This window comes from Festucalex cinctus, chromosome 1 (genome assembly GCF_051991245.1).
Source record: "Festucalex cinctus isolate MCC-2025b chromosome 1, RoL_Fcin_1.0, whole genome shotgun sequence".
NCBI lineage: Eukaryota > Metazoa > Chordata > Actinopteri > Syngnathiformes > Syngnathidae > Festucalex > Festucalex cinctus.
In genome coordinates this window covers 42,643,950-42,659,536 of record NC_135411.1, presented here as the reverse complement: position 1 = coordinate 42,659,536, position 15,587 = coordinate 42,643,950, and the positions used below count along the sequence as shown (strand labels likewise).

General features: G+C 38.5%; 1 protein-coding gene across 7 annotated transcripts in view; it reads left to right on the top strand.

The window, feature by feature from the left end:
* Positions 1-13,844, top strand: part of dlgap1a (discs, large (Drosophila) homolog-associated protein 1a) — a 98,238-nt gene extending 84,394 nt beyond the window's left edge. For 6 of the 7 annotated variants that reach the window (XM_077536057.1, XM_077536091.1, XM_077536073.1 and 3 more), the window contains exons 11-15: positions 1,486-1,767; positions 1,959-2,091; positions 3,593-3,684; positions 4,030-4,182; positions 12,510-13,844. In XM_077536057.1, the coding sequence (XP_077392183.1) occupies positions 1,486-1,767; positions 1,959-2,091; positions 3,593-3,684; positions 4,030-4,182; positions 12,510-12,734 (885 nt within the window). In that variant the 3' untranslated portion in view covers positions 12,735-13,844. Of the gene's footprint in view, positions 1-1,485; positions 1,768-1,958; positions 2,092-3,592; positions 3,685-4,029; positions 4,183-11,010; positions 12,413-12,509 lie in introns of those variants that run through there. The other variant, XM_077536082.1, reaches the window with a different exon arrangement.
* The last annotated feature ends 1,743 nt before the right edge of the window (positions 13,845-15,587 follow it).

Sequence of the window (15,587 nt, the reverse complement as noted above, 5' to 3'; positions counted from 1 at the left end):
GTTTCCATTACAAAGAGAACTCATGGCACACCATCAAACATCAACATCACAAATGTTGGATACATGTTAATTTTATGTTTTTACCTATTACTAAATGTTGCTAACTTCATTATTTGAGCACAGATACTGTAATATTTAGAGTAAACAAAGAATTGTTGGACGAAATAAGTGAAATTGGCTAATTTCAGATGATTACAGTGGTCCTGCTGTATATTGAAGTGATTGTCAAGCACTGTAATCTGGCAAATTAGTGAGTGGGTTGTGAGAGATCAGGTGTGCTGTGGAAAATTATCCAATTTCACTTAATTGTTCTGAATGTCATTATTTATGTATACAGTAATCTTCTTCAATTAATGTGAATATGTCAGCTTTGTATCTAGCTGAAAAGGCCCAGAAAATTGGGTAGTAGACGTAGACTCATGTGAGATCCTTATTTCGGCATCCATTGCAGCCTGGTCATCCAGGAAGGGGGATTACCACATCTGTGGTCCCTTCTCAAGGCTTCTTCTTTTTTTTTCTTTTTTTCCCCCCTGATGTTTTTTTTTTTTTTTTTTTTTGACTTTTTCCTTGCCCTTTTGTGGTTTGATCAGGGGTTGTCGTTGGTATTTGTCAACTGTGGGCATGTGAAGCCGTTTGAGACCTTTGTGTGATTAAGGGCTATAGCAATAAACTTGACTTGACTTATTTCAAGATACTCTATATACTGTATAGCCTTTGTGACATGTTTGTTTGGTGATGTGCCATGAGTTGTTAGAAAAAAAAGTGCATTGTATTAAATAAAAGTTGGAAACTAATGGTATACTTATGCAAAAACGAATATTTCCACCAAAATCTATTTACATTATGTGATGAATTGGATTAAAAGTAAAAATCTGTCATTCAATCCTAATCACTTTTAGCTTAGTTTTTTTTGCAGATATTTGGCCTTTCTTTCTACACAATGTCAATGTGCACATTCTTAAGCAGAAAGACACACTGGAGAGACATTCCTCCAATTAATATGATATGACCTACATAGGTCATTTTGAAATGTGCCAAATTACGACCAAGTGTTACACATTGTAGTTTAGCGACCCCTATTGACCATGTAAATAGTGGGGTAAAAAACTAGTAAAGTGAACCATAAGCATAGTGAGTAGGATTCGAACCCGGGTCATGTCTATCTTACTGAGTTATCAGGCTGGGTAATTATTTCGAGTTGACAATGTGTTTTGTAACATAAATCATACTACAACCTGAGCCACTTCCTAACCTCAACCATTAGTGTCTCATGTAAAGATATAACGTGTAGGCCTGCAACCTCACTGAAAGCCTAATACTAACCCCAACCATTAGTCCCGGTGACGACAAATTGACAAAGATGTCAACACTAAAAAACACAACATCAGTTCTAATAACCTAAGTATATCTTGAATACTGTGTCGAACATAATAAATCCTCCGCCGCATACAATGAATGCAATTGTGATTTGCTTGCCTCAACTAGGCAGATCTGGACATGCCGGGCCTGCTTGACACGCCTCTGGACTCTTCTGACACGGACTTCGAAGTCCTGTCATCTGGCATGCTTTCTCGTCAATACTCCCGCGATGCTGCCACCTCAACCGTCAGCATCCAGGGCTCAGGGAACCACTACCACGCCTGTGCCTCTGATGAGTATGAGGATGTGGGCTTCGATCCATCCATTCTTCCTCCTCCAGACCCTTGGATAGATAGTATCAGTGATGAGCCACCAGATGTCAGCTTCAACAGCTCAGCTATCTTAGATGTAAGTGGGAAATAATAATAATCGATACCACTCTTTTCAGACTAGTACGAGTACTCAACTCTTGAATAGTCACCGATATCCATAGTGAATATGAATACCACTAGTACTTTTAAGATATAAAATTGGGGAGGGAGTTAAATATCCAGTTGAGGTTTCCTTGTGGCACTGAAAATGTGCTGTATGTCTGACAGGCGGTGCAGAGGACAGTATGTCAGCGAGATGGCCGATGGTTCCTAAAGCTGCTGCAGGCTGAGACTGACCGCATGGAGGGCTGGTGTCGACAGATGGAGATGGAGCAACAACGTAATGACCTTCCAGAGGATGGTATGTCTTTGATAGGGACTGTGTCTTCCCTGCATTTCTGATGAAGAAGATAATTAGGCACACTCATAAATGACATTTTCATTTGTTTTTTTTGCCGTGCTTACGTACTAGCGGGGCTTGCTACCAGATGGATTTGGATTTGATTTGAAATGAGAAAATATGAATTTTAAAAAATATATATATATATAGTGTTTTGGTTTTCGGATATCTGGTGTTTTCTTGTCTCTGCTGCTATGTGCTCATCATGTCTGTCTCTCTACATGATCTTATTTGTTTCTTCTCCTTCTGCGTCAGCCAATCTGCTCTCCTGGGGACACCGTCTTCCTCTCTATCCCCCCTCAACACGTGTTTTCAAGTCTTCACAATGTTTTGTTTTTGTTCCTGTGTACTTTTCCTTCAACGGCACTATTTTACTAGACTTAGATTATTCAGATTTGGAAGATTAAAATCATTTTGCTCTGAATGAGAACCTCTCAGCAGCACTAAATGTTGTGTAGCATGAAATTTTGTGAGTACTTAGCGATGAGGGCTCCCCTTAGAATTGTTGGAACAGATATATAGCATAGCAAGGGTCCACTAGGAGTTGTCTTTCAACTCTGGATGGTTATTTTTTTGTGCCAGTGTTGTTTTTAAATGAAGTATGATTGTACATATGAGTCATACTATTTTCCAGCCTTTTGAGTGTTGTCGGTACATCTGGAGATCTCCTGTGTGATTGTCCTCCTTAATTTCATCCATTCTGTGACATTTAAGTTGGTAACATTTATCAGCATCGGTGTGCAATTTCTAAATGGAATTGCAAGTTCTAGTTTGTCTTGTCCTGGACACATTCACTCGCAGCATTTTCACTGAATGAACCTCCATCGCTCATGGCTATTTTACTGGATTTTGACTGATTTTGCAAGGCCCACAGAATATTGTGTTTGATTGCTATAAAAACATAGAACCTACCAAAAGAAAGATTAGAGTCTCTTCTTTCACCGTGGGGAAAAAACTATAATTTCTATCTATTTTAGCAGTTAGCATTGGAATATAGCTAAGTTTCATCAGTATTCCCAAATCTTTCTAAAACAGTGTGGAAAAGAGCCTTTTGCAACATGGCCCTGGTTGATCTCTTATACTCTGCTGCCACCTGCTTGCCATTTTTGTAATAAATACCAATATTTCTCTTCAGTTCAGAGGCTGCATCAAAGCCTTCTGTATGCTTTAGCATACAAAAAACAAACATAAAACATGGATAAATACGTCTTTGGGAGCATGGTAATACTTAAAATAGAACGTATTTATACGTTTTGGGGAGCAAATGAGTTAAGCAACCTCATGCTGTATGAACAACTCTGTGGCTCATTTGGGTCAAGTGTGATTACTTTTTGCCGATTTAACGTATTGATTAGTTCAAGCTCATTTGGTTAGATACAATATTTAATGCTGTATTACAGTGTTTTCCATTTCCTATTGTTTCTGTGTTTTATGGTATATGCTTGTGTTTCTGTGGTTGGAGTTCTGGGCAAGATGAGGAGTGCCATAGGAAGTGCTCAGCTGTTGATGTCCCAAAAGTTTCAGCAGTTCAGGGAACTGTGTGAGGAGAACTTGGTGAGTGATCATCTTTATTCATTCTTCAAACACAATTACTCACTGCTCTTGGTGTACACACATAAATACCTGCTTGTTTGTGCCAGATTATGTGATAAATCTAAAAGAAAGCAAAACCACACACAAATCTCATTGAATGAAATGAAAAGCAGGATTTTTCTAAAGCATATAGTGCCGTCAGAGTATACACAAAATGTCAAAGAAAATGAGAGCACATAGAGAAAATTGACAAGCGCCAATGTGTGAATCCATTCTGCATCCGTCCATTTTCTACTCCACTTGTCCTCATTATGGTCTTCCTCTTTTTAGACTTTCCTCTTTGTCCTCCTTCTCCACCTTTCCTAGAACCCCCATGCCCACCCCCGTCCTGTAGCCTCTGACCTGGCTGGTTTTTGGGACATGCTTCAGTTGTCCATTGAGAACATTAGCCTCAAGTTTGATGAGCTTCACCAACTCCGAGCCAACAATTGGAGACCTCTAGACCCACCAGAGAGAAAGGTACACAAACACACCCATGGCAGGCAAGATAGTGTCATGTCTATAGTAGTGCCTATGGAAATAATAGATGTGGAATACAGCGAACAGCAAAAAGATTATGAGTACTACTTACACATTTAAAATTAAAGAGATCCAATACAAGAGCCAGCAAAATGCTACTTTTACAAAGATGACAAGAAATTAACGGTCATATTACAGCGCTCATAGTTCAACACAATTAATATTACAAGCAATTGATCACTGTAAGCAAGGTGATTTTTGTTTTTTTCATACATGCTTTACTGTAGTCCCACTATAGGCAAATGCTGCATGATCCAGTTGTTTGTCACTCCACAGTGCTGAATCATCAAGTTTTTGGTGGCTTAGGCTACATTCACACTGCAGATCTTAATGCTCAATTCCAATTTTTGGGTGAAATACAATTTTTTTTGAGTAAGCGTTAACATTGCCTATTAATTGCGACCTCAGTCTGTCTGCTGGATGAACGTATGTGTCCCAAAGTGACCCCCATGCGCAGAAGAAGATTCAACGTCACTCCCAACGCTGTGTTTGCGGAAGTAAATACGTATTGTCCAGTGTGTCAGGGCCACGGACTTTTATGAATCCCTTGTTGGGGCTCATATTTTTACCATCTCAGATCTACAGAGGAGTGATGCAGGAGGAGGTAGAAGTACCGTATTTTTCGGATTATACGTCGCTCCGGATTATAAATCGCACCAGCCAAAAAATGCATAATTAAGAAGGAAAAAACATATATAAGTCACACTGGAGTATAAGTCGCATTTTTGGGGGAAATTTATTTGGTAAAATCCAACACCAAAAACATACATGTCAACTTGAAAGGCAATTTAAAATTAAAATAAAAGAGAGAACAACAGGCTGAATAAGTGTACGGTATACTAACGTTACATGACTGACATGCCTGGTAATATCAGTAACGATGTAACATATTAAGAGTTTGTAGCGAGCACTGACGGGAGTCGGAGGCTGAGTGTTGAAGCACGGAGCCAAAGGCTGGCGTTTTATTAACATCAGCTTCTGAGGTCTTAACAGCAACTCCCCACTCAGCTGGAAGCTAACAGGCTAACTCCCCTTTTCCACATAACAAAACCTTCCCACCCGGAACTCTACCTTCGTCCCAACATTCCGTGAGTGAATTATGTTCCCATCACTACAAGTTATTCATATAACTCTAGCATAAAGAACATGCTAACAAGTTTACCAAACTATCAGTTTCACTTCAAATCACTAAATCCAATGAAATCTTCATCCTCGGTGTCACTTTTAAACAACTCCCCCAACTCGGGAGGTAGACGATGCGCCGCTTCCTCTTCTACCGGCAATGTTGAAATTATCAACACAGGCCTAGAGCGCCCTCTTGCGGTTTAGTGTGAAAACAACATGTGAAATGATATAATAATGTGTTAATAATTTCACACATAAGTCGCACCAGAGTATAAGTCGCACCCCCGGTCAAACTATGAAAAAAACTGTGATTTATAATCCGAAAAAATACGGTATTATTTTGTGAAAATGAGGCGAGCCTGTTCGAGCGCCTCATCTCACGGAGACATCTCCTTTTTTTTCTCCCCTAACAATGACATCACTTCATTGCCGTACGTAATAAATGAGTCGTCTGCATGGCTAAATCACTAATATCACCACCACAAATGTCAACTTATTGCTTCATTTTTCAAGTTGGATTTAAAGTCAAATATAAAGTCACAACACAACTGTTACTGGAAACTATTTTGCCGATTCACGTACGTTTCCCAAGTAATGCCCCATGCGGGTGCGCGGAGCACATATTGGACATTTTGATGATGTAGATGTCGGATATATGTGACCTGGCTGTTCAGACCAAGGTCACATTGCAAAAATTTGGATATGTATCCGATCTAGGACCAAATATTGTGCGCTGAAAGGTAGGATCCCATATACAGACACAAATAAGATTTTATCTATTTATTCACATTGAGAAGCAGAACATATGAGAGCTGTACACAGGAACAGTTGAGCAATAATCCGGCACAACACACACAATTCTCAGACCCTTAAATAGACAGTCAATCAATCTCATTGGTTGTGGCTATGTGAGTACTAGTACTGACATAGAATTCTCTGATTGGCTGTTGACTCCATAATTACAGATAGTTCCTGACATTAACAAACATCATATTGCATAAAAGATCCTTGACATCATATAGGCCAGACATCATATAGCCAAAAACTAGTTGAAACAGGATGCTGTTACATCAGTACCAAAACAGAGGTGTAATGGGTCGTGAACTCTGGCGCACGGCGAACTCTACTCAAACTTAACCCAGGCGTGACCCCAGACATGAGACAAGACCCAAACATTACTCCTGCATGACTTGAGTCATGACAAATACGAAAGTGAGCCAGGTTGGATATGAAGAAATTGGAATTGAGCCATTCAGACTGACATTAAAAAAAAAGTCAGACACAGGTTGCATTTGGGCAAAAAAACTCTGATCTGGGTCGCATTTTTCTGCAGTGTGCACGTAGCCTAAGTCACACGTTTTTATCATAATGCAGCTGACTTTCCTTGTTCTTTTGTGTTCTGTATGTGTTGGAGTTTGACCTTCATCGTGTAGTACTGTATTCCAGTGATTCCAGGGTCTGACTCAAAGTCTTGCTGCAGGACTTGTGCAGCCATTCACATGTCCCAGGCATCTGATGTCAGCAGCTAATTAAATGGTTACAGCGTTCCCCATCTATTCACAATTTGCTACGGGCAAATTAACCTATTCTCAGATATTTGAGGGGCAACATATCGTGTTATTCACTAGAAAAATGTTAATTTGCTGTTGTTGTGCCCTTTTGAAATGCCTTAAGATGCCACAAGATACAGTAACCCTAAAGCCTTAAGTAGTGCTTTGGCATCATCTTGTGGCATCTATAGGCACTTGATGAGATGTGGGCAGCATGGCTTAGTCGTAGAGTGGTCGTTTCGCAACCCTGAGGTTGTGGGTTTGATCCCAGACCATTGTGACCGTGTCAAAGTACCATTGAGCAAGATATTGAACCTGGTGCTGCATCATCAGTAGATGCCAGAGTAGTCAAAATGTAAAACTTTGAGCACCTTGTAAGGTGGAAAAGAGGTATAGAAATTTACCATATGTCACGGGAGTCTAATAGTAGTGTATCCAGTTCTACTATGCCTCTGCTTTGACTCATGAGCAGTTTGTTTCTGCTGACTACCATTAACATTATCACCCAATCAAGCAAGCATTAAGCAATTCGACCCCCTCACCGCCTTCTTCCTGACGGATCTGGGTGGGCAGGCTGAAGCACCACCACGCTCAAGTCGTCAGCCTCCAATGCGTGAACAGAAAATGGCTGACAATTGCATGTGGCATGGTGCAAAAGCATTGTGCTTGGGCAGCTTCTATTCGGGGCCATGAGTGACATTTCAACAATACAGTGTTCCCTCGTTTTCCGCTGGGGTTAGGTTCCAAAAAATACCCGCAACAAATGAAATCCGCGAAGTAGTTAGCTTTATGTTTTACAACTCTTATAAATGTTTTAAGGCTCTAAAATCCCCGACCGCACAATTTATACACTTTTCTCATTGAGGCATTTACATGTTCTCACATTTCTCTCTTGTTCAAACATTGACAATGTTCAAACCTTCATAAATTTTATAAAACGGGTATATTACTGTAAAAAATATGCAAAATTGCACTTTAAAAAAAATCAGCGATACAGTGAGACCGCGAAAAGTGAACCGCGTTATAGCGAGGGAAGACTGTAACAACAAATCTATTCAATAAGTCTTTTTAAAGGGGGTGTCATTTACTCATGTTTATTCACAATTTGCAGCAGGGCTTGGTTCATATCCATATCTGAAAATAATGGGTGATTACTGTGCATTGGGAAACAAAACAAACATCAACATCATTCATTCATGGTGTGAGTGAGATTTCAAGAAAACATTCTTAGCAGGAAAACCCAAGAAATTAGTCAACTGAGTGAAGAGCTTGGCCCAGAATTGTTTCCTGCTGATGATAATATCCATCCATCCATCCATTTTCTTGACCGCTTATTCCTCACAAGGGTCGCGGGGGGTGCTGGCGCCCATCTCAGCTGGCTTCTTTGCAGTAGGCAGGGGGACACCCTGGACTGGTTGCCAGACAATCGCAGGGCACACAGACGAACAACCATCCACACTCACAAGCACACCTAGGGACAATTCGGAGCGCCCAATTAACCTGCCATGCATGTCTTTGGAATGTGGGAGGAGACCGGAGTACCCGGAGAAGACCCACGCGGGCACGGGGAGAACATGCAAACTCCACCCAGGAAGGCCGGAGCCTGGACTCGAACCGGAGTCCTCAGAACTGCTAACCACTCGGCCACCGTGCCGCCCTGATGATAATAATGATAGCATAATATAGTGGTGCTTTGAGATCCAGGTGACCTGGCTTGTAGGTTTTTTGATAATAATAATAATAATAATAATAATAATAATAATAATAATAATAATACAGCGATACCTCGGCTGACGAACGCTTCAGCTCACGAACTTTTCGCCTCACGAACATTAAATTCGCGAAAATTTTGTCTCTGCTGACGAACTAGTTTTCGGCGGACGAACCAAACCACGCGGTCGAACAGCACCACGGTGGCGGCCACGAGAAGCTGACGCACGCTCACGGCGTCCCAGTTCGTCACCCCCTTTCTTTTAGTGCGGACGCGGTTTGTGTTTGATAGACATTTTGAGTGTACTTTTGCTATTATGGGACCGAAAAAGACCCCACCACAGGCTAGTGTTAAGCCTAATGCTTACCAGCGAGGGACGGCGATTCGGCGGCGCGTTTGCATTGTAGTCAATGGAGTTCGCGCCACTAAAAAAAGCGAAAGTGCCATCACGTACCTCAAAAAAGGAGAAAATCGTGCCACGGCTGTTTAGTCCCAGGAAAGAGGTGAAAGTAGTTGGCGGTGCTCACTTTTTGTTGACTCGCTAAAGTGCTCCACTTCCTTGTTCACCAAGGGACACACCTCCTCCGCTCCGGTGAGCACGAAAGTGCGAATGAGCGACAACCGTTCCATAAACACTCTACGCGGTGAAACGCTCGCGAATGAAGTAAGTCTACCATTGCTACCATCCTTAAGAACTACCATCACAAAGTAAAATAAAACGACTTTATTATACAGTACAATTTATTTCTTTAAGTACAATACAATAAAAAAAATAAATAAATAAATAATAAAAATAAGGTATATTTTTGTGTAGTTTTAAGGCTTATTTAGTAGAAAATTATGTTTTATAGGGACCTGGGAACGGATTATTCTCATTTTAATGGTTTCTTATGGGAAATAAATGTTCGGAAGAAGATCTTTTCGGTTTACACACACTCTCTGGGAACCAATTAAGTTCGTAAACCGAGGTATCACTGTATCATATTTTCCTTTAATAATAATAATAATAATAATGATGATGATAATAAGAATAATAATAATAATAATATCATATTTTGCTTTGACTTGCAAGCAAAACCTTGAGATACGAGTAGTGCTGTTAGGTGGCAATGAACTCAACTCACACCTAAGTAGCAGCACACGCAATGTCGGTTGAATTGAAGCAAAAAATGGCAAAAACTGTTTAATTCTTTACATTTAATTTTATTACATTATAATTCTATATTTGTACTAATTACAATATGATAGAGCGGTAATTCCTTTTGGAAAGAAAGAAAGAAAGAAAAAGAAAGAAAGAAAGAAAGATTTGAGAAATGAGTGTTTCAAGAGTTACAAGCAAGGTCACATAATGAATAAACTTGTAACTCAAGGCACCACTGTAGTTAACATGTGTAGAGCATCTTTCAAAAGGCTTGGCCAGCAACAACAATGATACAAACAAGAGGGTGTTCTGTCGAGTAAGTACTATTTTTAATGAATGAATGGATGAACGGAATAAATTTGACACTTCGTTATACATTCAAATGAACAGTTGAATATTAGTTGTGTTGAACTATTTAAATGTTATTTTGTTGTTCAATTTCGAATTGCTTTAAGTTAGGAGTTGCATATAAATTAAGTTTACTAACCCTCAATTTGATCAGAAAATACAGTACAGTAGATTTAATGACTAATTGTTTACTAGTAATGCAATCATCTCGGCATGAACATACATACTGTAGGCATGCTATCGTCTCCACGAACCATCCAAACTCATCATCCACAATGATAACTGGTCTGCAAGCTGTTGGTTATCATTTTATGTGTTTTGAGTCGAGCCGTAGCTACTTTCTGAAATATATTGATTTTGTATCAAATATGCATGCAAATATTCTTTTCCTTTTCTACGCAGTGTCTGATACAGGTACAAGATGATGTAACATAATATTCATTATTAGTTTGTTAAAGTCAAATGTGTGAAATGTGACTGATCGAGACCATTTTTTTGGATTTGGTAGTATTATTATTTTATTGTTGTATTATATTTTTATTTATTTTTGCTAGTATTATTATTTGGTAGTACAAGCTAGGCTAAGCTAATACGCCAAAACTTTCCCTACTTGAGTACAAGAATTCATAAAATATTTGGAGCGGATTATGGACAATTAAGATTAATGTAATTGCCATTCATGGCTATATGCTATATGATGTTTTTGAAGTTCATTACCAAAAAGCATATAGGGTCTTGAATGCCATCATTGCAATCTCTGCTTTTTGTTTAATGTGTTGCTCCTTCTCAGCAGTTATGATGTGGCTTTTCATCGTGCTCACTTTTGACTCGAATGGCTTCCTCATTTGCTCTCATGGCCCTTTTTTGTTTCTTGTGCTTCTTTGTGTTGACAGTGAAGGCGCTTGCAAACAGCCACGCATCAATCACCACAAGAAACACCACAAGGCCTTAACCTCTCTGGGCCTCCCTTGATCCATCATGTCTGTCCATCCATCCATCTAACCACAATTCTCTCTGCCTTTCCCTCCTTTCTTCTGACACCCACCGCTGCCTCACCATGTGTGGCGTTCTGTTATGTGCGTTTTGGCAGTTAGTGTCAAGGTCAATGAAAACAGGAGGGTTTGCCTTTTTTTTGCCTTTTTTTTTTGTAAATCAATGTATTTTAAATCATGTCAATATTACGTTCCATTTAATTTTTTTTTAGGCTACTACTCGTATTATATAGTCTATCATAAAGAATAAGAGAACAAAGTTAAAAAGGGCAATGTTAGCTGAAAATGTCCATAATATTTAGAAATTTCAGTGTGAATTGGACCCAATATGGGGGGAAAAAATCCCTGCAGTAAATAAGTGAAAATCAAGGAGTGTCATGTTACAAGAAATTTGGACGGGGTAAATTAAATCAGTGAAATGAGTCAGTGAAGCTCCTACCTTCTTTTATAAACAGATGCCATAATAATATTTTTGCTTTAAGTTCCGACCTAAAACAACATGAAATCAGTTCAAAGTTAAAAATAGTAGCATAGTAGATTTAACTGTTAATCAAAAACAATTCCTAAAATGTATATTTAAAATTATTGTAAGACATTAACATTATGCACAGCACTTTAAATATAGCTCAATAAAACTGTATTTAAATAATGTTTCAATTAAAATGTGTCACACATAATTAACAAATTGTACTTTGTAAAAGTTTCAAAAATAACACCTCTACATGCAAATGTATCGTTCCAGAAAGTGAAATACAAGTGAATTGTATTTGGGCTAACATAGTTTTAGTACCACTAGAGGGAGCCCACGTACCACCAGTGGGACTTTACCACAATGAGAAACAATGGCTGACATTAGATGTGTATAGCAGGAAAAAAAAAAAGTGTTTAAGATCAATATTTAAGAGCAATACAGATACTTTTTATTTAAAAGCGCCACACAAGGTTTCCTATCACTTTAAAACCAACTGTGTAATAATTAAGGCTCATTGTTGTATTGCTATTCGTATTGTTTGTTTGTTTGTTTGTTTGTTTAAATGTACAATGGTCAGGAAACCTGACCAGTCAGATGTGAGAATAAAAAAGAAACAAAAAAATAGCTTCATCAAACTTTGCTTGGTTGCTGGTTGCCAACAATAGTTGCAGAACTCCACTCTCATTTAGTATCATACCATTATCTGCCATTATTTAGATGAATAAATGTGGAGGTGAAAACTGATTCTAAAATGCAATGACTGTGTGTTGGGGGGAAAAACCCAAAAAGAAACAATTGTGACCTATTAGGAGATAACCCAAAATCCGAATCCATGGCACTAGTATGTTCTCAGCACCCTTCACAGGCAGCGCATGTGTATTTCTTTGAAATGTTCTTCCCTCCCCTCCCTACCGCCCTCTCCCACCAGGAGAGACGGCTCCCACCTCCAGTACCAAAAAAGCCACCCAAAGCCCCACTCCATCACCCGCCTCTAGCCCGAGATCGCTCATTGGAGAGTTCGGAGAAACAGCGACAGGAGGCCAGGAAGCGCCTGATGGCCGCCAAGAGAGCTGCGTCTGTGCGGCAAAACTCTGCCACGGAGAGCGCTGACAGCATTGAGATCTACATCCCTGAGGCGCAGACAAGGCTATGAGGACATAGCGAGCAGTCCAGTACCGACAGCATACACAACATTACATATTGTTTACAGTTTACTGTCAGTTGTCAAGTATGCAGGCAGCAGTTTATTAATATATAGCCTATCCAAACCATAAGAATGCGAACACTCCAAGGCTTCAAGTGTGATTTCTTTTCTTTTTCTTTTTTAATTTCTCATTCAATTATTTTCTATTACTATATGTTGTAATCAGGACAAAATTTGTAATCAATCCCAGTATAAACTTTTAGTTTTCTTGTTTGGAGAGTCTCATAATGTGCCAAACTAGGAACCAATATTGCACTCAACACTCATCTCCTACATGTCAGTACTGTTTTTTTGTTTTTTAAATACTTTCGCCATCTATCTACTTCCACATAATTCATCCCGCTCTTGTCATTCTAATTAACATATTACGAATATTCACGGCATTCTTGCTTCCATTTTTCTTATTCCAAACATTCAGGCCTTCCCCACATTTCCTGACTCTTCACCCTATTTTCCCCCATTAACAATGAATGGCAGTTTCAATATTTCACATTTACATCATTTCAAAGTGATATTCAAAACATTTAACTTTCACTACAGGGGTGATTATTAGTACATTCCCTACGTAATTCTTCAAACCTTACTCCATTTCCTACCTGACTCTTCACACATTACTCCATTCACATAATTCAACCGATTTTCACCATTCCGATTTTAACATATTCCAAATTGCAGTGGCGAGTCGTGACTTTTTCGAGGGGGCATATGGGCCCGCAAAGGGCGCGAGCTGAACATTTTGGGGGTATTTTTATTATTAAAAGGTGCACGATGTAAGATTAGACTCAAATTTGAGTGTTAAAATAACCATATTTTTCACCCGCACTTGTTTAAAGAATTGTATAATGGACAGGAGGCACGACTGTGGCACGATGACTGTTGCCCCTATTTTTCTGTAAAAGGAAAAAAAAACTTGGAGGGTTCGGGCCGGAAACTTTAGCTTTTGCCCTGAGCATGACGTCATGCGCATGCACGCTATTGTCCCTGTTAGCTCTCGTGATTGTTCACGCAACTTCACGGACAGGACCACTGGTCTTAAAGTTTATATACATATATATATATATATATATATATATATATATATATATATATATATATATATATATATGACATTCAGTTGTTTTGTTTTAATTTGTATTTTTTTCTTTTATGTTCTTTTATATTTGCACTGAAGACTGTACACCCCATAATTCACGTCATTTTATAAAACAATCCCATATTTGCCCTGAGTTGAGCATTGCCATATGTCAATGTATAGTAACCTCAGCTGTGTGTTGTATTTACCTGACTTGGCCCTGCAAGATGTAGACGACAAAACAATCAAAAGTTACGCAAAGTGTGGTTTGTTCAAAGGTGTCAAGACTGAAGTTTTCAGTAATGAACATACAGTCAGTTGTCAGAACTGAATTCAAAATGATAACCTGATTTTTTTTTTCTTTTTTAATTTAATTGTCAGGCTTTTTTTTTATGTTAAACCAAAAGAAATACTTCCTAATTTGTGTTTGTTTCATTGAGCAGCTCTGATTTCTCCGCTAATATTGTATCTTGTCTGTGATGATGCTATTTTCATATGAGTATGCCAAAATGTTTCATAACTCTCCCAGAGCACATTTCTGGTGATCAACAGTATAATTATTAAATACTGTACTACAGATTCTTGTATGATTATGGTGATGATGTGTGATTTTTAATGAAAGTATACTGCATTTATTTTGTAATCTGTAAAAATGTGCTATATGTTAGGCGGGGGGTTCATTTTGTACAGCATCTAATTACCTCTGTGTTTAAATGACAATGACGGTGAGCCATATTTAATGTGAAAGACACTTGTCAAAAGAAAGGGCCATATAAATGCAAATGTTTTTTTTTATTCTTGCTGTATTATTATTATTTTTTTTTCATATTTAAGCAAATGTGTCTTAAGCGTTCCAGTAGCAAGTTCTGTCTGAAGAAAAGTGGCATGTCAATAAATGGAGGAAACTGTTGCAACATGCATTTTGAGTGCTTTGAAAGAAAAAGTAGAACATGTAGTTGAACACACCTGAGCCATTTCTTAAATATTCAATCAAACTGGAAGAATTCTGACTGCCTGAATAAATAAATGAGAGTTGCCAATTTATATCAAAGTTCAGTGAAATAAAAGGAATGGAAACGCACATTTGGGATTTTCCGTATAGATTGTCATATACAGTATATATTTTTATGTCTTTTTTTTTTTTTTTAAGTTTGAAAAAAAATGTCCAAATGTGTCACACTTTGAACGTCTGGAAAGTTCACTGTTGCTGCTGAAAACTCTTAATTCCTGCCAATGGTTTGTGTGAACAAACTCACGTTTTCCTCAGGAAGCGATGTAAGATTGGATCCCGGGAAATGATGATCTGTTCCTCAAACTCTGCGTGTGTGGGTGCGTGTGTCATCAAGTATGATTGTGTTCCATTTGTATATACAGCCGGAATATCTGGAAGATTGATTTACTGTTTGTATGTGAATGTGTTTTCTATAAAGTGCTTCCTGAGTCATTTGTTTTCTATATGTCAGGCCTTTCTTTAGCGGTCTAGTAGCCCCAATATCATTCTTTATATGAACTCCACTTGTAATTGCAACCAACCTCGTGTGTTTGGATAGAACATGGCTGAGGATGATTCATATAATAACGCATGCAGACACAACATTAGTACTTGTTAGTACTATATCCAAGTTGAAAACATGTATTGGTTTACTCATTCTCGAATTTATATACATATAATATATATTTATTTTTAACTATGAGGTTTTGTTCAGTGATATGTCATGTTCTTCTGATCA